Here is a 24,719-nt window from a genome sequence, read left to right as displayed (position 1 = left end):
GGCTCCCCATTGCCCCCAAATAGCATGCCATTGCCTGAATTTGCATGTGGCAGTCTATCATGCAATAACGTGAAACCTCATGATTGCACTTGGACTGACTTCCCATTGCCCGAATTTGTGTGTAGTGGGTTATCACACAATAACGTTAAACCCCATGATTGCATTCAGATTGCCATTGGATTATACTGCCAATTTCCCTTGTCTGATAAACTCCAGAGAAAGTTAAATGTTTCTCAGAACTGTAGTTCAATGGCCAACAGAAGCAATTTTTTAAAATAAAGGTATCTAACAGTGCAATACTATACATCCTTTATCTGGAAATAAGCCTGCAATGGTAGTTGCCAATGAATGGGTTGGCAGCAACTAGAGAAGGGATCCAGCCTCCCACCCACAGTGCCTCCTTTGACAATATCTTCCACAGCTTATTTGGGGGAAGACTGACTAAAGGACTCCAGAGTGGAGGAGTCAAAGGAAAGGTTTTGTTCTTTAGCTAAACACAACTTCTGGATATCTCCCTCTACTGTGCCCAATGACATTTACTCCTAAGGATATGTTTATAGGAGTGCATATTCCAAAACATTTTCTTGGCACAGAAGCTACTTCTGGTTATGGAATCAGCTGTGGCCTCTATATTCAAGAGGCTGAAGATAGCATTTATTGATTCAATGGGACAACAATAAACAATTGAACATAACTGAGAAGCCAGCCCCAAATTATGCCTTTGATGATCAAAGAAATATTTTCCTAAACCTCAGCCACCAATCTGCCAAGTTTATAGTTTTCTTTTAGTTAAAGTTTATCTTCATTTAAAATGTCAAATCAGTGCAGTAATATGGAATGCAGTTAACTTAGAGCAGTTCTGATTAAAATAATAGGCAAAGTAGATAATAACAAACATTTAAAAGGGGATGGATGTTACAATCTGATTTTATTCCTGTTTTGCAGTTCATAATTCTCAACTGCAGCCCAAATAAAGAGCTGAGAAGCACAGCAGCACTATGAAGCCTGAAAGATATTAAACTACTAGCAGATGGCATCTTACACACTGAAAGGAAAACTCTCATAGCAACTTAATAAATGCTTTTCTGCATATATTAATTAACACATTGTTTAGGGATGTTAATATACAGACTTAAATCAAAAACACCAGTATGAGAAAAAAAAAAGTATATGTACATTATACAGTGTGGTCAACTCAGTAGGAAATCCAAGTGCTATTGAAAACTTCTGAATATTTTCAACCCATAAAATCATACAGCTTCTCTGATGAGTGCAGCCAGTCTTTGGAAGCCCTGCAGTAACAACAACAACCATCATCAGAGTGATAATAGCAACAGCAGCACCACCACCACCAGCAGCAAGAAGAACTACAACAATACAATGAAGCCAGGTTGCTGTAATGGTTACAATAGTGTTGGATTAAGATGCAGGTTTGGTTAGACTACACTTAGAATACTGTGTCCTGTTCTGGGCACCACAATTCAAGAAGGATGTGGACAAGCTGGATCGTGTCCAGAGGAGGGCCATCAAAATGGTGAAAACCCTGGAACGCATGCCCTATGAGGAATGGCTTAGGAGCTGGGTATGTTTAGCTTGGAGAAGATAAGGTTAAGAGGTGACATGACAGCCATGTTTAAACATTTGAAATGATGTAATATTGAAGATGGTGCAAGTTTGTTTTCCGCTGCTCCAGAGAACAGGACCCAGAGCAATGGATTCAAGAGATTCCACCTAAACATTAGGGAGAAATTCCTGATGGTAAGAGCTATTTGTCAGTGCAACATACTCCCTTGGAGAGTGGTGGAGTCTCCTTTGCAGACTTTCAGGCCAGATGGCCACCTGTCAGGAATGCTCTGACTGTGTATTTCTTCTTGGCAGGGAGCTGTACTGGACTGACCTTGTGGTCTCTTCCAGCTGTAGGATTCTATGATTCTAGGTTCACATCCCCACTGAGTTGGTTTCTAGACCTCCAGTGGGACAGTTGCTTTCTATTTTACAGGGTTGAGGAGAGTTATTGAGGAAGAGGTGCTGAGCTCTTCAGCAGGATAAATATATTATTAATAAATTAATCAAAGAAGATTAGGTTTTAAGCCAGTCAAGTGTGGGCACAAGGCCAGCATGTAAAAGAGTGCTAATTCTATCTCTCCAGCCAACATGAGCTCAAGCACCTAGTTTATGCATTGTTTATCTCTCAACGTATCTTCCATCATGCACATTTTCTCATGACCTCAAGTATGAACGGGCAAAGTGTGATCAAGATGTTGTTGGGCTGTAATTCCCAGCATTCCTCACCGTTGGGTTTGATGGCTAGGGCTAGTGGAAGTTTCAGTCCAACTTTGAGAGGGCTGCACTTTGATCTGCGATCTAGAGCACCCCCTCACTTCATAACCTGAAATGTCCTATGAAATGGGACAGAGGGAAATATCCTCTCTGTACTGGTGCTGCATAAGAATTTAATTGGATTGAGCCCTTAATGTTTTACTCTGAAATTAACTCACTGGACAAAAGAAGAATGAATCACCAAAACATTTTACATATACACCTGGAACTGTAAACATTAACAATCTTCCACAATATACAGAAGAAGCTTCCTGCCAGGTCCACATGTGATAAAAGATATATAGTAAAGCATAGAAAGTGGCTCTAAGATCACCACAGAGTGTAATCTTACATTTATCTACCTATAAGTATGTCCCACTGAGTTCAATGGGACATAATCAGTAGCAATTAAAATTTCTTTTAAAACTTCTCCAGACTGCAGCAAATTTGTCCAGACACTGCACACATGCACGGTAAATTATTTTATATAGATGTGCAAAGGCCTATGACTTGAAGCAGAGATTTTGAAAAGTGGTAACACTAATTTCCTATGGCAGAAGAAGAGCAACTGGAAAACTGAGAGCAAATGTTTTTAACCTGGCAATTTGCTGTTGGGTGCCATCAAGTTGTTTCTGACTTATGACAACCCTAAGGTGACTTAGGGCAAGTTGCACACTCTCAGCCTCAGAAAACCCTGTGATAGATTCACTTTATGGTCACTGTAGGTTGGAAATGGCTTGAAGACACACAACAACAAGATGCATCTATCATGGGTTTTTCTTATCAAGATTTGGGCAGAGGGCAAATTTTGCCTTTGCCTTTCTCTTAAGCTGAGGAAGTATGACTTTCCCAAAGTCAGCCAGTGGATTTTCACTGTGGGAACTGAAACCCTGCTCTCCAAAGTTGTAATCTAATACTCAAATCACCACACCATGCTGGCTCTCAACTTGGTTATAGAATAACAGATTTAATGATACCAGGCCTGACAAAATAGTTTTCAGGAAGCAAAGCAAAACCTACTCACCTGATCAATTTGGCTTGGAGAAGACAGTGAGAAGGAAGCTCTGACATAAGAGCTGGGATCAGAACTATTAATGTTAAATGCTCTTCCAGGAACCAGCAATACCTAAAAAAGAACCATTTTAAATTTACTTATGGACAACTTAGATTTTTATTTGAAATACTATACATGGTCAAATAATTATTACCCCTCCTAGTTTTATTCTAGCACCTACAACATATTTTTCCTACTTGTTTTTCCAAAGCTTTTTTCATGATCAGCTCCTGTGTATCAGAAACTCCCTTCAGTTTAATCCATAGAAACATTCCAGGAGCAGGTATATGCCAGTCTGCTAAGTCTATGAGAAAGAAATGAGGAACAAGATGAAAAAGATAAGCATCACTCTCCCCACCATTAAATCAACCCAGACCTAGCTTTTAGAAGAACTGCACTGAACACAAATCACTGTTTAAACTTACATAGTGTTGTTATTCACTTCTTGTCTTCCTAGCTATAAGACAATAGAAGGATACTTATGAGTGACGTCTGGCTACGTAACAGACAACTGCTTTTCTGTAACATGGTTGGGTTTCATTTACTACATTCCAATACACACTTACCTAAGATAAATCTCACTGAAAACTTGTTTTTTTAAAAAATTAAATCTGATTTTAAACACTGTATATAACTTTGATTTTAAATAATATTTCCTGGTGGGGAGAAAAGTGATAAATAAATGTTTGCAATAAATAACAAAATAAAATAACAAAAATTTGAAGTCTTTGGAAATTTAATCTAAATGCACATGGATCTGATTTTACTGTAAAGCTTTAGTTTTGGAGAGTAGAGGTCATCAAAATAATGATGTCCAGTACTTAATCTGAAGGTCTGTATCTTCCTATGAGCTCTGAGGGAGGCCCTTATTGTGTCCTATAACTGTCACAGGCATTTCTGCAGGGAATGTATGAGAGAAATTTTTTGGTGTATGCTCACTGTATCGGCTCCTTCCTTACTGTCCTTTCATTGGCAGGTGAATACTCTTTTGTTCTGACTGGTTTTGGGGAAATGACTGTTTTGAAGAAAAAGGACACAGTGGTTCTTCCAGATTCATGGGAGAATACGTTCCTGCTCCCACCCCCCCGGTGAATCCGATATTTCGCAAATATTCAAGTCCCATTGTCCCCAATGGCGGGGCCCCAGTTCGAAAAATGGGACTCCTTCCTCCCTCCCTTCTCTCCTTCTTCCCTCCCGGCGCTAGGGCTGCCAGGGCCTGTAATCCACATTGGCCACATGGGGACTTGATTTCCCAGCAGCGTTGGGCCCAGTGTGTGCATGTCCTGCCCCCTCCATCAGAGCCAATTGACGTATTGCGCGCCCATTGGCTGCAGCGGAGGGGGAGGGGTGGGATGTGAGCATGCCAGGCTCCGAGTACTGCTGGGAAAGTGAATCTCCATGCGGCTGGCATAGATTAGGGGCCTCGGCGGCCCCAGTGCCAGGAGAAAGAAGAAGGGAGGGAAGGAGGGAGGGCTTGCATCTGTAAATGATCAAAACCATGAATGGCAAGTCCTTGGATACCGAGGGACTAGTGCATTTACTGTTTAAGAAGGAACTAAAAACCTTCTTATTTCAATCTGCATTCCCCGAATGAAGTTCCAGCTGGTCTTCCCCCCCCGATGACAATGGTGATCGGCTGATGGTGTTTTAATTTTGTTTTTAATATGACTGTATTGTATTTTTATGGTGTTTTTGTATTGTTATTGTGTTGTTCACCGCCCTGATCGATGGAAGGGCGGTATACAAATAAATTTTTTATTTTATTATTTATTATTTATTTCTTTGGTTGTTGTTGGTTTTTTGCTTTTTGCAGGGTTTAAGTAGCTTCAATTCTATAAATAGCTTAAGTTTAGTCTACATGTTATGCAAATTGCTGTTGATTTTCATATATTCACATCCGTGCTTTGTTGTCTCCACTTTCCTACACAAATTTGCATCTTTTTGCACTCACTCTGCCAAAAATGCACAGCCTTGTGACTCCATGAAAAGCAGATGAACAGCTACATGTTCAATAATGTGCAGCCTCATGGATACTCTGGCAAAAAAACATGATTTCTGCTTCTGTGAAATTTGAGGAATCCATCCACCCCCTGCAAAAAGCTGAACTCCTCAAAATCACATGCGGAAGGAAGAATAGAACAGAATAAAATGAAGAGTATTTTAATCTTGTAGACAAGTCCCAAATTATGTTTTAACAATAATCTTTTTTATGTTATGGCTTGTCAGTGATTTATGCATGCAGAGATTCCCCTACTGGACATTTATGTCCAGTTGAGAAGTTTGTATTTATAGTTCAAAGTTGTGGAAGCAGAGTTGTGTATGCAATGTCATGCACATGTAGTGCGACTGTGCACTGTACATACAGATGCACACTCCCTATTACAAATGGAGATGTGCACTGCACATTACAATTATGCATTTATCATTTGTTTACACAGTGTTATAATTCATGAATGCACAACTGTCACATAACTTTGTATAAAGTTTTACTCTGTCTCCTTGATGTAAACAAGCATCTCTTCTGTCTCTTAGTCTATACATGTTATTTATCTCTATCTAATCTAATACTGTAAACTGACTTAAGCCTTAATTCTGGGGGAAAGGGCAGGATATAATTGAAATTGAACACTAGATTGATTGATTGACTGATTGCCTGCTGTGCCTATCTTCTTACACATTTTCTACAAATGTGGAAACCTCCCGACATTGTTCTCACTCACTGGTAATGTACTGTATTTCTCATGGTGATGTACTTCATCTATTCTTATTGCTGTTATTTATAACACACTTTTCTGTTATTCGGTGCACATAAGAAAGCTAACAACACAAACATCCAAATGAACAGAAAAATATAATTAAACCATTATGACAAATTAAAAATACAATTAAAACACATTAAAATAAATATAGCACCCAGCTAGTGAAATCCTCTTCAGTTGCTTCTCAGCGTAAATGCCCAAGACCTATCTGAATAAAAATATATTTGCATTTGGTTGGAAAGACAATGGAAAAGGATCTAGGGTACTAATTGTGCGTGTGTGGGAAAGAGAGAGAGAGAGAGAGAGAGAGAGAGAGAGAGAGAGAGAGAGAGAGAGAGACACTGAAGGGCCTCTTCTGAATATCATAAAATTCAGGCAGACTCATATGAAGAATATGGTATTTCATAGAACCTCATCCCAAGGAATAAAAATAACTGCTTTATAGTTCAAATCATTATAGCTATCGCCAACCTTTTAGCCACTTGTCTGCTGCCCTGAGCATCACGTCTCGTTGTTGCTTGTAGAAATCTACCACACTGAATTAAAAAAAGAATGAGGAAAATATCAACAAGAAGACTGCAACATTAAAACTCTAGTAGTAGAAAAAGGGGAGCCAGTGTGGCATAGTGGTTTGAATGTTAGACAGAGTAGATTACCGCACTACACTCTTATAGTGCTGCTATTCCACTTTTACTGCTCTGGCTGTCTCCTGTTGCATTCTGATTTTTGTAGTTCAGTGAGGGCTAAGAGCTCTCTGTAATAGCTCAACACGCAAAGTAACAAATGTTCTCCTTGCTGCAGCCAACATCTATCTGTTTGCCTCTGTGTGATTTTTCGATCCTCAATCTAATACAAATAATGATGTTAGATGTAATAGTACAAAATGGTAGGTTGCATCCATGCTGCAGAAATGATTTGTTTTGACACCACTTTAACCCCCACAGCTCAATGCTATGGAATTCTGGAAATTGTAGTTTGTTGTGGCATCAGAGCTTTCTGACAGAGAAGGCTAAGTATCTCACAAAACTACAGTTCCCAGAATTCCATAGCATTGAGCCACAACAGTTCAAGAGGTGTCAAGTAGTGTCAAACTGGATTATTTATGCAGTGTGGATCCAGCCTTAGTAGGGCCTAGATTTTTTTTTTTAAATGACAAATGTGAAGCAGTACAACTACAATAATGAGAAGGAAAAAAATGTCAGTAGCAAGTATATGAAATATATCTATATCTATATAGATATCTATTACCTGTCTACATGGTCCAGGAAACCTTTTTGTCCCCACTGCTGAAGAAGCTGGGCTATCATAATCTACAGAAATAAAGCATATAGTAAACATTTTTTTCATTGGCAAAATAGTTACTAAAAGTTATTAATAGTTACTATTATGACACAAATGTCATAAACATGAAAGTATCTGTATTCCAAGCCATGCATGTTAACTCAGAGGTAGGTTCAGTGGGGCTTACTCTCACGTACAATATACAGGAGTGCGCCAATGGTACCTTGTTGATTTTGCTGTGTGGGTAGGTGTGCTGCCCCATTCCATTTTGAGGTAGCTGATGTTCCTAATTAATACAACAACTTCCAAACACTAAAAGTCCCCTCCCCCATTAGGTTCAGTATTTTTAACTAATTCATACAGTAATTCAATATGCAATTTAGTCAAATATCGTAAAGACTTAAAAAAAACCTTTGGGCTGTGTGTGTGTGTGTGTGTGTGTGTGTGCAAGCGCACCTTCAAGTTATCGTCAATTTATGGTACCCCATGAATTACTAGGGTTTTCTTAGGCAAAGAATATTCAGAGGTGGTTTTGCTAGCTTCTTTTTCTGAAATATAGTCTACAGCACCTGGTATTCGTTGGCAGTCTACCATCCAAATACTAATCAGGATTTGGCCCTGCTTAGTTTCCAACATCAGACAGGATCTGGTGCCTTTATGGTATTTAGGTCCTCCTTTAGGTCATACACTGTATTTAAAGCTTTATAGTGCCTTTTATTTCCACAGAAAATCCCTACCCAAAATTCTGAAAATGATTAATTTTTATGAAAATTATGATATGAGGCGGGACTGCACAGCAATAAACTATTTTTTCTTTTTTCAATAGAACTATGTAGGTGAATCTGGGCCCACAACTTACATGGCAAACACATACAATTTTGGACAACAAATCTGTTTCAGGAAACTTGATGGCTCTTACTTGAGTAAACGTGCTGGTATGCATTGTAGAAACCTGTATATGTAAAATAACTCTGTCAATTAGAGGTTTCGGTCCAGTTAGAAAGCCAATTCTCAACCTATGTGAAAACAAAGATTAAATACAAATAAATATTTTCTTAGTATATATTTAAAATTCAGCATCATCATTTTGTCAGACCTGTCTTCTACTATTTACTTTGAAATAACAGAAGAGAATGAGAAAAGAGGAAGTAAGATAAAAACAAGACAATAAAATGAAAGCTAACCAAGGAGTCCACACAAGTGTGAGCAAAGTAACTGCCTAACACTAGCTACAGATCCACTCTTTTCTTTTTCTTTTGTTGTTAAATTTATATCAACAGCTTTTCAGAACCAGTAATTCAGAAATTAAAATCCAGAAACTACACCTCTGTATTCCCAGTTCTGTGCTCTAACTACAGGATCCTAAATGTGAAGTCGACTTTACCCAGAAGAGAGGATCTTAGAGAAAGAGTCAGTCCTGATAACTCGGCCATCAGTGTCCATTGAAAGAAAAGTTGGTGCCCAAGGCTTGAGGAAAGAACACAGAAATGTATTATTAAAAGTAAATGCAAGAATTTCAGTCCACAGAGATCGAGACCCAAAATATGCTGTGGTAAAGTGAAGTTCTAAATAACTATTGTACACACAATATCCATCGTTAACATTTAACAGTATGGTTCTCTGTCAGATGTTCCTTTCCCACACACTCTCTCCATCTAGCTCTAGAACAACATCTTTCCCCAAAGGATGGTGTTTTGTAAGAGAACACAGAGATGTGTGCTATCAGAGCAATGGAGAATGCTGGGAAACAGAAAGAGAACATAAGGAACATTGAAGCAAACTGAATTGCAGTTCATTCACTTCTGCTGATTTTTCTTTCACTATCATCTCACACATCCTTCTCCAGAATTTGGGAACATTACTTTTTGGAATATATCTCTCTGATAATCCCAAGCCGCGAGGTGGCCATACTGTTTGGGGTTCCTGGTAGTTTAGTAAAAACAAGAAGTAACTTCTCTGCCATACTCACACAGGCATAGCCTTACATTCCTCTAATTTCTCCCCTCCTCACCAAATTATTTTTTTGATGCTAGTTCCCAGAATCCCCCACCTTGGTTGATGTACTCTGGACATTCAGTACAGAAAAGTTACTTTTGTATGGTGTGCCTTCCTCACACAGACAGGCTCCTCTCTACCCACTATTCTACACATACCAGGGATGGGCAACTGTTCTGGGTCATGGAGCTAATTTTCTCTCTCTGGGACCTTCTAGGGGCCACACAGAATTTTGCCATGGGAGTAGGGAAGGAATACCCCAGCACAAGTGGATGGAAGTTTACTTTCAGCTTTGAAAAATGTGAATTTTAAAAATGTTAGTGTGGGGGAGGGAGGGCGGAGCAAGACCTATTTAAAAGGTGACTTGGAAGCTTTGATACGGCACTTCACTTTTTGGGGGGTCAGAGAAAAGCAAGCAGAGGATTAGCTCTAGGGCAGTGATTTCCAAATTCTGGTCCTTCAAGTGTTTTGGACTTCAGCTTCCAGAAGTCTCAGCCATCTTGGTCAATAGTCTAGGATTTTGGAAGCTGAAGTCCAAAACACCTGGAAGGCCAGAGTGTGGGAATCATTGCTCTAGGGCCATCAAAATAGCCTTTGGGGAGGCACATGTTTCCCTTTTATTTCACACATACGCATTATAGAAGAAGAGCTAACAAAGCAAAGCTAATATATTCATTTGCACTTTCCCTCCAAACATTAATTAAAGTTGCAGTATGCATCCCTGAACAGAACTAGTACTTTAGTGTTTTAGAACAAATCAGAGAGGCCTGTAATATTCTTTCAGACTTGTAGATCAGAGAACAGCAGTTAGAGTGAAAACTTCTACTTTGTGCAGAAAGAATGAGACAATTTCAGAAGACAATCATGAATGTGCTAGCAGAACAATGCAAAGTTGTGCAAATACTTTTCTAATGTAGAAAGCTATAATTATCAGTGAACCTAACTAAGAACTCACCTTATTAAACTGAAGAAAATAATATGGATCATCTTCTATTACAAGCAAATCATACTGCCTTGCAAGCTGAAAGAAAGAAAAATACCCATATATATGTATGTATAAAAAAGCAACAAAGGATGTAAACGACGAAGCAATTTTCCAAGTTCTTTGACATTATTTCCCATTGTTTCATTGTTTACATCCTCTGTTGCAGGCCCCTAAGTTTTACACTTGATTTATCCACAGGTCATATGAAAATCCTTAATCTTGACTCCAAAACTTGCCCTCGACTTATAAATGACGTTGATTTATAGTCGAGTATATACGGTAAATGAAATTAATTAATTAATTGTGTTGCACTGTATTGTATTTATATGACTGCCTCATAATATGGGAGACTAAAAAAATAAATAAATCAAAATATAGTATTAAAACACAATACAATGATTAAACTATAACAAAAATGGAAAAAACTGAGCCTATATATGCTTTTAGACTCCTCTGGCGGAAAGCTTGCTAGAGCTGAATATGTTGTACAATAATATATCTGAATGCATTTAATTAATTGATGTTTTAATCATAGGTTTCAAAATTAGATCTGTTAACCATATGGAAATTATTCCTGTTCTATGCTAAAAATTACATTTGGTTGAATCCAAAGAATTTTTTTTTTCATTCTACTTGTATTGATCCTACAGGTACATCAACCAAAAGCAGACCAAAACATTTCTACCACATAAAGTTGGCATATATTAAAAATGCGAAAAACAAAATTCAGCAGACATAATAAACATAACATCAGATCCCCCCCGCCCCAAACACACATAGGGAATCAACAATTAGATCAATAAGAACTGGGGGTGGGGGGAAAGCAGTCTTTAGAGAATGGATCAAGCCCACCAGAGAGGGTGCCAAACTATAGTATTTCAGGTGAGGATATACAAGTGTGAGGAAACTAGAGCATAAACCTTGTCAGCAATGCCTGCCAATACCCGATTAAGATGGATACCAGAACACTCTTAGGTATCTAATACTTCTTTCCTCCTCTGAGGCTGATCTTAAGGCTCAGGCTGGTTCTTAAATGTGCAGTGCCTGCAATGCAGGGGAATTGTGAGGCATACATGAAGCCTTTGATGGAGGACGTATGGCCCTTGGGACTACCACTTATGCCCCCAAGACACCTTTTTTGTTTCTGAAACATAGGTTTTTGGGCTGGAAAACTTAAATAATGCCAGGTAATGCTAAATAAAGGAGCAAATGTGGGGTAGTGGTTTGAGTGTTGGACCAGGGCTCAGATCTCCACTTGACCATGGAAATCCACTGGGTGACCTGGGGCAAGTCACACTTCTTTACACTCAAAGGAAACCAAACCCCTCTGAACAAATCTTGCCAAGAAAAACCTGTGATGGGTTTAATCTAAAGCACCATATGTTGGGAATGCTTTGAAGACAATGCAAAATATTATCTTGCCCCTCTACCTTGAAACATCCTCAACCTCCAGCAAGTTGCATGGCATCATTTTTGGTCTCCCAAATATCAGCCCTCCAAAGGAGCTGGAAAGGGTGTGGTCTTCATATCCATGCAGTATTCTGAACCTTGCTGTAGATAGCCCTTGAAAAACCTGGCATTAGACTATTCAGCACTTTAAACAGGCAGATGAACACACTTAATACAATATTTATCTGCCAGTGTTAATTAGGTGTTGTGTTCAAAATCATGACTCGATACTATTGGCTTATTCATCATAATGGATTGGAAAATCACTGTTTCCCTTTGGATTTTCAACAGATATAAATGCAGGGGTTGCCCAATCATTTCCATTGATTTGAGAAGCAAAGTGCTGTCCACTTCCAGCAATACACTGGCAATGACATAAGCCTACTAGAGGAGGTTGCAGTGGCTGTTCCTGGCCTCAAAAGGAGCATGAGGCTGTAAATGTTCCCATGGCGAGGAGGAGGAGGATGCAGCTGCACACCCCAACATCTGTGAACCCCACACTTAACTGCCTGTAGGAGCTGGAGGAAAAAGTGGGCCCATGCCCCATATCCAAGAGGAAGGGGAGACCCTGATGGCAGCTATGACTGTATGAAGAAAGGTGAAGACAGCTGCACCACCTGCATTCCTACCTATGCCACTGGCTAATTTTGCTGCTTAGATCTAGCTGTCCCTGAATGTTCTGGCTCTGAGGGTCTGTACAGCCAGGATTTGTTGGGAAGGGTGACTTGGAAAATCACCAATAACACAATATATGTAATTTTCCTAGTCATTTCTGCTCTTATTTCTTAGAATTCCCAAAACCAGGCATTCAGGGAAACAGCTAGATGTGCACAGTAAAGAGGCAGTGATGGGGCTGTTGCTGCCTTCACCTGTTCTTTGGATGGGATTATTCAGAAGCAGGGATTGCAAATGGCAAATTTACCTGCCTCTACACTGCTTGCGTGAACCACTTTCCTGTGTCTGATGGTAAAGTCAGCTTTGGATCAATCCCATGAACTGCACTATGCATTCTGAATGTACCAAGATACTTGGTTTCTTCTCCTATGAATCCTAGTAATTTATAGTTCCCCTTTCTCTGTTCTTCATGATGTTTTGTTGGTATGTGCTACATATTAACTGGTAAGAGTCACCTGATCTGAAGCAACTGTTATTTGCGCTTTGACATGAGAGGCAAACGGACATACCTGATAAATTTCTTTCTTGCGATCTGTTGTTAATGAGGCTCCAGTAGGATTGCCGCCATTAGGAATTGTGTAGAGAAATTTGGGGAGGTTGCTGTTCAGCTTTTTTGCATCTTCTGCATTCCACCTGGAAAGAATTTCTTTCAGGGCTTTTGGAATAATACCATGTTGGTCACTAGGAACATTGATGATGTTACAGCCCAGTGGCCTCAGCTGTTTTAATCAAAATAATAATGAAGAACAACAGGAGAGAAGAATGTTTACTTAAGTGAATCCATTTTTCATTTCACAGACTTTCTATACATGCTATGGCTCTTAAATCAAGGTATCTTTTAAATTATTTTAATTTCTACATTCCATTGGTCATCATACCAGTTATGTCTGTCTTTAAGACAGTGAATTAATTTTTACTGAAAGATGAGATGGATTGGAGTGGCTCACCACCTCTGGATATGTATTTTTCTTATTGTGATCTATCTCTCTTTCTCTTCCACTCCCCACATTTGAACGTACTTCAATTTCTAACCGTTCTTTCAATCCACACTACATTCTGTAACATTCTGGGGGACACCCTAAAGCTGCAGGTTGTTTAAAATTGTTCAGCATTTTTAAAGTTAAGTTCTTATCTTTATTATTTTCTTTTCTTTGGGGGACTACGCTGTTGGAGCTTTTCTGAGAGTTGTAGTCCAAAAAAGAAACTTAATCCTATGAGATGACTGGGCAGTTTATGCAGAGCTGTGCAGAATTCAGATCCTGTAAATGTGTTCACATTCCTTCAAATCTTTAATTACTTACCGTAACTGCTTGTAGTTACATAGTGCCCCACTAAATACTGAGCAGCACATCCCATTGCAACAGCCATCCTCCTTGTGGAAACTGTAAAGTGTAAACTGCCTTGTAGGAGTTAAATCAGGCAGCTTCCAGAATCCCTCACCATTGCCTATGCAGCCTAAGGCTGCTGGAATGTCCAGTCCAACAGCTTCTAGTGGGCAGCTTGACTATTCTCCCTAGAATGACTTTTAAAAGTAGAAACATGATGGGTGCTTGTAATTAACAAACTCTATTCATTTTGACAGGCCTACTGCAAGTGGTATTAACACTGGATTTAGCCTAGGGCTGCTTCCTACATTAGATTTAGTAAGTGTACACCTGTTTTCCAAGGGTACACCTACAAATATATGAACAGTAAAATTATATGCACTTTAAAATATTTATCAGAAATCAGGGATATATTCAGTTTAAATAATAAAAATAAATAAAACTTTTATTTATGTCCCGCTTATTTGTAAGAAACAATCAAAATGGCTTCCAACAATTAAAATAATACAGATGTACAGAGATAACAATAATACAAATATATACACCCCCCTTAAAAAGGAATTAAACCATTCAAAGATTGAAATTTAAACATTAAAATCAACACATTTATGTTAAAATCACACGATATCATAGCGCAAAAGCAGTGGGCAAGCTCATCATGGCTGGGATTGTACAAATACAGAATACTCCAAGTATGGGGAATCTATGGCGCGTTACAGACGGGCCCATAGAGGTGCCGTTGTTATGTGTGAGGGGCGGCGCTTCCTGACACGCCTTGCCCCTCACGCGTAACCACTACGTCAAAATGGTGGCACCGCATACAGATGGGCGCCGCCATTTTGACATCACAGACGCACAGCGTCCAGACGTCGCGCACCGGAAGTGGTGCCGTGAGTGCGCGCCTCACAGCACCTCTTCCAGGGCCCAGGAAGAAGTGCCATTTTGGCGCTTCTTTGTTGCTGTGCATGGGAACCGCATGGTTTGGCTGCTGCGGTTCCCGGACGCAGCAACCAGCAGCGGCGTGAGACCGCCCATTTTGGGCGGTCTGTAATGCGCCTATATGTAGCTGGGGTCTATTCTGGGAAGGCCTGCCAGAAGAGCTTAGTCTTGACCGCTTTTAAAAAGCTATCTAAGTTGGATATTTGGCGGATCATTTACACTTTAAAGTGTGCTACCCAGAAATATACAGAACAGGCCACACATGTTCCTAAAAAATTCTAACCATGGAAGTGAGATGGAGATGCATGTTCTGGCCCTTGGCCTCTATCCATGATTTGTAGTTATTGACAGGAAGAAGAACTGTAACCTTCCTTGGATTCATGGCAAAGTTTCAAATAGTGTGCATCACTGTATTCCAACAAATGTGGTTAAAGTTTCTTTTCATATCTTTCTTCTCAACATTGGACAGCTAAGGGTGTGGCTAAAACACATGTGTAAGACATAAATCAGCCTTCCCACCCATCGTTTGTTGAACAAAACTGCCACAGGCAGATAAAATGTGTGGCAATAGAAGAAAATCTAATTGCTCCAAGCACAAAACTTTCAGAAACTGGATGGAAATTTCTGTAATGTTCATGGGGTAGCCTGACCCCCCCCCCCCGAAAGGTGTGGGCACTGGGTAATAGTAGCTGAGGTGTAAAATAAAGAGTCTGCCATTTCTCTTTCTGCACTAAGTAGTGCTTCATTTATTAGGCTATAAATGAAATGCAGCCACATTCAGGTTTTATATGGTCTCCCCTCACCCATCCCGACTCAAAAGGATAATGAAAAAACATTGCCAATATTACACACTAAGTCATATAATAAATCATTTGGACACCCACAGCGATTTGCAGAAGCAGGAAATGCTGAACAATTATATGTAATATTGACAGAAATAGGATTTATTTTACCATTTATTCTAGCATTTTTCTGCCTGTGCGTTTGTATATTTCATCTAAATGAATGAGGTGAATGCATACCATATAAGCAATCCACAGTCCTGGTTTCTGTGGACTCAAGTGACAAATAGTTGAATTCCCTTCCTTTTCTGCTAATTTAGAACTATTGCTTTTATTGATTGTTAATATCTTATGTCCCCTTTAAGAAACGCTGACTAAAACTCTGGGAAAAGGGAGCATGTTTTCTCTCTGAAAGTGCCAAGATACCGAGTAGGTTTTAGTTAATAATCCTGAATGTACTAGAATGTTAAACTAACATTCGATAAAACAGATAGGAGTAGGGATCCCAGTCTCAGGGCCTGGCCCTTTTCTCCAGTCCTCAGAATAAGGGGCAGGAATCTAAAAACAAGATCACTCCCTTGAAATGTATGAGTATATGTATCTTACTCATTAGACTAGGTGTTTTTAGATGAATGGCATATGTACTCTGTGCAGTTGTGGTTGATGCTTAATGTATCATGCATAATGACACACCCCCAGGGGCTGTTCTTTGCCCTTGTCCCAAGGTTTCAGATTTTGTCACCAAAACTCAAGGTCTGGAATAGTTCTGATCTGGTAACTTTGGAGAGGACCATTGGAACTGAAAAGTCATTATCCTTCTCAAATACTGGAGAATGCAGCATTCTACTAAAAGAACTCTCTGAAGAGACTAACACCTCAAAGGGGCCTTATTAGGATCTAAACAAATCAGAAGCAAGATAAAATGTAAAGGTTTCCCCTTGACATGAATGTTTAGTCGTAACTGACTGTAGGGGTGGTGCTCAGCTCCGTTACTAAACCGAACAGCCAGCGTTGTTCAAAGAAAACTCCAGTGGTCATGTGGCCAGCATCACTAAATGGAACGCTGTTACCCTCCGACCAAAGTGGTACCTATTTATCTGCTTGCATTTGCATGCTTTTTGAACTGCTAGGTTGGCAAAAGCTGGGACAAGTGTTGGGAACTCACTCTGTCATGCATCACTTTGGCCTCAGACGGCCAACCTGCTGACCATACAATCGTCGGAATTGGCATCTTAACCACTAAGCCACCACGTCCCTATCAAAACCAAACCAAATGAAATCAAGTCAAATCAGAAGCAAGATTAGAAGTTATAGAGTGTTTGCGGAAGTAAAAGACTTTTAAAAAATCATCTTCAGTAAGAGCAGCTGAGGGACGTTTGTGATTCCTTCAGCATTTCTAGTGTAGATGATTGGAAAATGGTAACCAAGAGCCACTTCACTTTGCTTATGTAGTGTAGTATTTGATTAGTGTTGAATGATTAGTGTTGGAATCAAACCAAACGACAAGCAGACAACACTCAGTAAAAAGACAGACTGAGGTTTAACAGCTCTGCCTATCAGAATGAACATGGAATAAAAAAGGCTGAATGTTTTGTATCATCGCAGAGTCCGTTCCTTGTACAAGAATATGTGAAAAAAACCTTAAGGCCAGAAGAGACACTGCAGGAAAGTGTCTCTAGCTGCCAAGTCATTTTTTTAAAACTGAGAGTGCTCAGTTTTCACAGTTTAGAGGCAAGTGAAACTTTAATTCTTGGATGTGGCACTAATAGGAGCTCCCTTTCCAAGGCTAATAGCAGTTATGGGTGAGAAAATATTTAGTAAATGGAACAGAGCATGTGAGAAAAGAATTCAAACATCCTTTATCACATGAAGTAGTTTCAATGAAAACTTGCCCCCCAGATCCTGCTACTCATTAAAAGAAAAACGGAGACAGTCACTCAGCTGTAACAGCCACTCACTATCACATCTCTTTTAGCTCACAATATATTTAGAGTCATCTGAGACTCATTTCTTTGAACATGGTGTATGGGGAAATTGGAGTCTCATTACAAAAGTGAGTGCAGATTGTTCCATCTGCAATGTGGCCCTATGATCTTGTACATGGAAGAAATTTGGTGGAGAGTAAAGCACTGATAGTTTAATTTTAAGAACTCATTCTTGGGCATGCTCTCATATTTCAGCTCATGAAAACCCAATAGTCTAAATGTTTTCAGGCTTTTCTGATTTCAGGTGAAATAACCAATATTCAATAATATAGATAGGCACATTTAGGGTAGTTGGATAACCTGTATTTTTTAAAAAAGGACCTCCATGGAGTTCTTTTCAGAAAGTTGTTCAGAATATCCAGTCCTAACAAGCCACATATCTCAAAATGGGCCCAAGGTAATCCTAGTTTACTTTTCCTAGGTTAGATCAGTAACTGAGACAAGCATGCACATTAACTGATAAAACTGATAAAGGCTATACTGACATTTACAACTGCATTATTTAACTGATTTCAACTGTTCAGAGTTCAGTAAACATCAGAAAGTGCATACAATGCCAGCCTCTTCATTACTGTAGGCAAAGCTTGGAAATGCCACTATATAGACTACAATTCCCAGAATACTCACAGCAGCTAGTGTCCCAGGATAGGTGGGTGCATCCAAAAGAATTGTGTCTCCAGGATTAATAAGCATTTCAAACACCTAGAAATAAAAAAAAATCTCATATGACTGTAGAATACTAATAATATTCCTTACCAGTCTATCAAAAGGTGTCCTAGAGTTTTAAAAAAAGAGTGATTAAGGTTAAGCTCTGCCAAAGATCAAGATGTGATTTAAAAAAGTATGGACATGGAAAGACTATAACTGAATGAATTACTAGGCATACATCTTTTCTACTCTGTCTTGCAACATTGCATAAAAGATTGAGTTATGGGGGGAGGGGGAGAAGAGGTGTTTAGCATATAACATGATAAATCTAAGCCGCTAAAACAGTACAGTACATAAACTCCCATTGTACTGTATCAAGGCAGTCCATGTCTGTGTTTCTAAGAAAGCAAGTGGCAATGAATTGGATTGAAAAGCTATCAAATAGTCCTTTACTTTCAGTGGGAAAATACATTTTTTAAAATGTGTATTTCATGACAAACTTTCTCTAATCCACAGATTTTGAGCTAAAAAGACACATTCACATCATATTTGCATTCTCTTCTCCTAAACTGATGTTTTTGCTAATTTCCTCCAACCTCCTACCTAGGTCATCACATTTACTCTTTTATACCTGAGATTTTAAAATATGGTCTTACTTTACACAACCCTTCTTGGCTTCCAGTGGTGACACACAACTCCATTTTTCCTTCTTCAGCTCTATAATCAATGGTTGGAGGGTTATGGAGGCGCTTCTGCAAATCTTTCAACCAGGACAGCAGCTCTGGAATGCTGGACATGAATTTATCTTGTAACTAATTGACTCATGAAACTCACCAAAAAGAGGCATTGTGTGCTGTCTTTCATGATTCTCATCCATTAGGTTTTATTATAATTTTATTTCTTGGTTTTAAAAAAGTGGACTTTAAGTTAAGTGTGGTGTGGGTATGGTAGTTAATATGCACAAGGGCACTGGGTGCTACAATATTAATAGTAAAGCAACCCAGTGATTTTTAGTTCACACAAAAGAGACATACTTCATGGTCACTACTTTGCTCAAACATAAATGGTACATTCCAGGTACCTTACCACTCTGTCTAATACTAAATTCAGATACAGCATGTTTGTATCTTATTGCATTTATTTTTATATCAAAAATGAGCACATATCCCTCAAAAGGGAAAGGAATCTGCAGATTCAGGGAAACATGGATATTTACAGAAGTACATAAAGTGGAAATGGGAGGGGAAATGCCCCCTCCTAAATGGGAAAAGAGACACTGCACGCATGTGTTTGTGTGAAGAAATTGGGAGAGCAAAAGAAATCCACAATGAACAAACAACTGTGGGAGATGATCAGGCAAGGTGTCACAATCTGCATTTCTATACAGTGAAAAGTTAAAACAACTGTGCTGAGTCTTGAGACATTACCCCTTTCTCACAGCAGTCAGGCTTTTTAATTAAAAAATGGAACTTACTGCTTTCATATTTGTGTATGAAATAAAACATGCCAAAACATGCTATGATATGGATAGTTCTTCATTTCCTGAAATGGAGGCAAAATCACTGGCAGTTTTTCAACAGCAATAGAGAGTGACTTTCGTGGTACCTTGCACACTCCCACAAAGCATGGAGGATCACATACCTCCCTTAATGGAAGTTTTTTGCAACATGACTTTTAATGTGCTTGATACTTGAAAAACACAGAGATCAGAAGTGCCTGTAATGTACCCTGCTGAGGCAGAATACTGGAGAGCTCTCTTCATTAGTTCTTCCCCAATTTCAACCATTGTTCCGTCTCCAATGGCAATACTAGCTGTCTTGAAAGGGAAAGTATTGGGATTTGGTGCCCCTCCAGCCAGGGAGATTAATGATGGAGGAGATCTCTGCATCAGTTCAGCTAAAGTCGACAAAACAAAAAAGAATAAAATATTTAACTAAACCAAACATCAGAAATTTTAATAATAATAATAATAATAATAATAAGACATTTTATTTATGTTTCCCTGCCTCTCCCATAGGATCGAAGCGGGGTTACAGACTATTAAAAACCATTACAAACAATCTCATAAATAAAATCCAATAGTACAAAAACTCTAAAAACAATCATACAACATACATATCCAGGGTAGGCAGAGAATCGATGGCATCAGAGATACATAATACTTTCATACATAATACATAATATAGTTATAATACTTTCATTTCAACTTAACCTCTTTATTTTATTTGTTTGTTTTCTTGGTTTCCTACTAGCTCTATCCTGAGCTATCAGAGAGGGTTACAAAATTGAAAAAATCATATAGGTTGAGCCTCACTTATCTGGAATTCCAAAATCTGAAATATTTAAAAAATCAAAACTTTCTTTTTCATGGGTGCTGGAGATCGTGACACCTTTTTGATGGTTCAATGAATACAAATTTTGTTTCACGCACAAAATTTATAAAAAATATTGTATAAAATTATATTCAGGCTATGTGTGTAAGGTGTATATGAAAGATAAATGAATTTTGTGTTTCGACTTGCGTTTCATCTCCAAGGTATCTCATTATATATATATGCGCAAATACAGTTATTCCAAAATAAAAAAAAAACCCAACAAAGACAAACAAACAAAAACTTCCAAAATCCAAAACACCTCTAGTCCCAAGCAGGGCAGATAAGAGACTCGACGTGTACAACAGAGAACCCTTTTAAATTTAAAATAGCAAACTGCAAGTAGCAAGCTGAACACCAAATCTGGAAACTTTTAAATTAAAAGCACTTGCATGAGGCGTGGCTATTCATAATGGCCAAAGTTTGAAAGAAGGAATTTTTCCATACCTGCACTGGTGTTGTGAGCTGACAACCCAGTACGTAGTGATGTGTGAAGAACAGGACAAATCAAGGGGCAACGACCAACCTGATTTAACTAGCCACTCACATTCTTAACTTGGAGTAGGCTTGAAATAAGCAGAGCTGTTAATGGGAAGCACACTTTGTCTCTGCCTTGCTGAAGAGAATCTCTGGCATCTGCCACCTGCCAAGAGACTGAAAGTAACCAGCTTGGTCCCATCTGTCAGCCAAAAATGGTGTTAGTCTTTGCTTTCCCCCTTCCCAAATCATACCACTTTCCTCTTTTTGCAACATATCTGTTAGCCTGAGAACCTAATGGCAAGAGATGTCTCCATAAGATGGTTATACATTATCTTGATAGGCCAAGACATTATTCAATTATTACACATATGTGTTTTAGCCTCTTTGTTACTATTCTGAATTTCTGTGTGGCAAATCATACATGGATATCCTGGGTCAGAAGCAGATAGTGATAAGATCATTGCTATGATGCCCAAATAGTGTGGGTGAGTGGGCTCCCCTTTTTTATAGTCATAGCCCCTCTCCTTCTACTGTTATGTTATCTCCTCATGACGGAATTGTCTACCCAGAACCATCTCAGTGACCTGAGAAAACATCTGAGGTTCCAGTAGCAAAGTATATATACTCACTGAGAACTCTTATTGGAGATGCTTTTCTTGCTGCACTTACTGCAGTAATAAATCGTGAATAATTCATGGTTAACAGGCCAGGTACCAAATTCAGCTTCTAAGTAAACTGGATGGATGCTAAAATAACAAGAAACAAACAGGAAATATCACTTTTCAAACAAAAAAATTAAGTAACTTTCTAATTCATAGAGAATGAACTACCCCCTATTAATTATTAGCTGAATACCATTCATTCAAAATTCATAGATATTCAACAGCTATATGTCTATGACGTGATCTCATATTGATAAGGAAAGAAATAGTCATAGCATAAAAGCAATCAAGCAAATGATAATTTGAATGCAGCTTACCAACATCCTTGTTACAGTCTAAGTATCAGAAATAAACCCTTTGTTCAAGATCACACCAAATTGAGCTTACTGCATGGTTAATGATTAGGTAATGCCACAGATCAACATAATAATGATTCTAGGTTGATCAGTATCAGTGAATATTGCAATAGGCTCATGTTTAATCTGCCGTTAATAAATGTATCTTAAAAGTGCCTGACTTGCTCTTGTTCACAGCTGTATTTGAAATGGACAAGAGCAAAGCACTGTTGCATAAGAGTCACAAAAAGAAGTAATCATGTAGACAAGATAAAGTTGGTTTCTGAAACAGTAGCTTCAGGTGTCCTAAAGAAGAAAGAGTTCTGCTTTCTTTTCCAGTGTTTGTTTAGAACACCAACTTTAAAATTTGAACCTACACAATTCTATGGCAAGTGCACTCCTGTAATTTGCAGTTTGTTGTGGCTTCAGCGCTCTCTAACAGAAAAGGCTTAATGTTTCACAAAATGATAATTTCCAGAATTCCATAGCACTGAGCCATGGCTGCTAAAGTGATGTCAAATTGCTTTATTTTTGCAGTGCAGATGCAGCCCTGGATTCAGTTATCATGTCCTAAAGCTTTCCTTTGGAGTTGAGACTGCCATGGTTGCCTTAGTCGATGATCTCCGTCTGGGCATCGGCAGGGGAAGTGTGAACCTGCTGGTGCTCTTGGACATCTCAGTGGCATTCAATACCATCAACCATGGTATCCTTCTGGAACGCCTGAGGGAGTAAGGCATTGGGGGCACTGTGCTCCAGTGGTTCTGATCCTACCTCTCGGGCAGATTCCAGATGGTGATATTGGGAGACAGCTGCTCTCGTAAAAGAGAGTTGGCATCTGGCATCCCTCAAGGCCCCATTCTGTCTCCCATGCTATTTAACATTTACACGAAGCCATTGGGAGAGATCATCCGGAGACATGGAGCGTGGTGTTATCAGTATGCTGATGACACCAAAATCCATTTCTCTGTCTCCAACTGTTGCAGTGACCAAGGATGGCATCTTTCCTCTAAATGCCTGTCTTGAGTCGGTAATGGACTGGATGAGGGAAAACAAACTCAAGCTGAATCCAGAGAAAATGGACGTGCTTGCGATAGGTATTCCTGGTCCAGGGACGGAGATTTACCAACCAGTCCTGGATGGGGTCACACTTCCCCTAAAAGATGAAATTCGCAGTTTGGGAGTACTCCTGGACTTGCCTCTAATGCTATCATCTCAGGTGGAGGCGATGGCCAGGAGTGCTTGGTACCAACTTCGGCTGATACGCCAACTGCGTCCCTACCTGGCCCAGAGGGACCTTGAAGCAGTAGTACATGCACTGGTAATCTCTCATCTTGATTTCTGTAATGTGCTCTACATGGGGCTACCTTTGTACCAAGTTTGGAAGCTTCAATTGATCCAAAACGCTGCAGCCAGACTGGTCACAGGAACATCAGGATTTGACCATATTACTCCAGTATTAAGATCTCTTCATTGGCTGCCGATCAACTTCCGGGTGCAATACCAAGTGTTGGTTATTATCTTTAAAGCCCTACATGGCTTGGGCCCGAGTTACTTAAGTAAATGCCTCTCCCTACACAATCTGCCCCGCACCCTTAGAACATCAGGGAAGAAACTATTGGAACATATGAAAACTAGACTAACTACAACTTCCCATAAAGCATTTACAGCCACGGCCCCTAAATTATGGAACAACTTACTGGAAGAGATTTGTCTCATTACCACCTTAAAAGCCTTTAAAAAGGTACTTAAGACGGATCTCTTCCGGCGGGCCCATCCACCTGACCTTTTATAGATGATTTTGTGGATCATTCCCACTCTGACTTGATAGCATGTAAAATTGACAACAATTTGGCCTTTTTAGTGATTGGTAGTAATACTGCTGTTTTACTGACTGTATTTTTAGATAATATTGTATTTTGTATTGTATTGTGGTTTTTATTCTTTGCTGTAATCCTGCCTCGAGGCGGCAAATACAAATAAAATTTGTTGTTGTTGTTGTTGCTAAAACTGATCAACGTAACCCCAAATCAGTTCTTTGTTCTGAAGACAAACTTCAATTCGGCCAGCCATATAATGTATTGATTGGTTTTGTCATACACTTGGATACTTTTTTGGCATCTGACTGGTATTTTGTCTGTTCACATGATCACATGCTGCAAAATGATCCAGATATAATTAAATAAAAGCTTTTGTAGGCAATCAGTTGTAATTGCTCTGAAATTCTGCATACCTAATCTGTAAATTAAGGGCCATTATAAATCAGGGTTTCTTATATCAATAAATTTGCAAGTCAGCAGGTAGCACATTCTTTTATTCTTCTGTAAACAGCAGAGATATTCTGATCTTCTTTTTCCTCTTATTTTCAGTGAAAGGTAAGGAGTGATTTTAACAGAACTAGAACAGATTGAGAGATGTGACAGATGTGTAGTGCTTACAAGTTCTTTGTAGAACCCATCTTTGTTTCTTTAGCTGTATTAAATATAACACATTAAAATGTTTCACCTAATGCAAGCAGTCATGGAGTGTCACAACATATCAGACTAGAAGAGCTCTGTCTCTGGAAAGAACAATAGAAAATAGTCTTTCAAAATGTTTCAAAGGGATTCTTTCCCCATTTCCAGGCTCTTTCCATTTTCAAAGCAACCATATCGTCTAGTGAAAACATTTTACCCAA

At 39.1% G+C, this 24,719-nt stretch overlaps 1 protein-coding gene across 3 annotated transcripts in view; it reads right to left on the bottom strand.

The window, feature by feature from the left end:
- Positions 1-909: 909 nt before the first annotated feature.
- Positions 910-24,719, bottom strand: part of LOC149312839 (kynurenine/alpha-aminoadipate aminotransferase, mitochondrial-like) — a 28,563-nt gene continuing 4,753 nt past the window's right edge. Inside the window, exons 2-14 of one of the 3 annotated variants that reach the window (XM_089525484.1) lie at positions 21,678-21,794; positions 19,924-20,092; positions 18,853-18,985; positions 18,176-18,250; positions 13,027-13,236; positions 10,364-10,429; positions 8,798-8,880; positions 8,333-8,429; positions 7,381-7,442; positions 6,604-6,668; positions 3,571-3,677; positions 3,344-3,445; positions 910-1,292 (exon numbers count right to left, since the gene is read on the bottom strand). In XM_089525484.1, the coding sequence (XP_089381610.1) occupies positions 1,251-1,292; positions 3,344-3,445; positions 3,571-3,677; positions 6,604-6,668; positions 7,381-7,442; positions 8,333-8,429; positions 8,798-8,880; positions 10,364-10,429; positions 13,027-13,236; positions 18,176-18,250; positions 18,853-18,985; positions 19,924-20,092; positions 21,678-21,744 (1,278 nt within the window). In that variant the 5' untranslated portion in view covers positions 21,745-21,794 and the 3' untranslated portion in view covers positions 910-1,250. Of the gene's footprint in view, positions 1,293-3,343; positions 3,446-3,570; positions 3,678-3,798; positions 3,831-6,603; positions 6,669-7,380; positions 7,443-8,332; positions 8,430-8,797; positions 8,881-10,363; positions 10,430-13,026; positions 13,237-18,175; positions 18,251-18,852; positions 18,986-19,923; positions 20,093-21,115; positions 21,141-21,677; positions 21,795-24,719 lie in introns of those variants that run through there. The other 2 variants (XM_089525485.1, XM_089525486.1) reach the window with 2 other exon arrangements.

Source organism: Sceloporus occidentalis, unplaced genomic scaffold, assembly GCF_023333645.1.
Source record: "Sceloporus occidentalis isolate IW3139 unplaced genomic scaffold, rSceOcc1.0.p SCAF_5, whole genome shotgun sequence".
Lineage (NCBI taxonomy): Eukaryota > Metazoa > Chordata > Lepidosauria > Squamata > Phrynosomatidae > Sceloporus > Sceloporus occidentalis.
The sequence above is the reverse complement of the archived record's forward strand: the minus strand, read 5'-3'. Positions and strand labels throughout refer to the sequence as shown.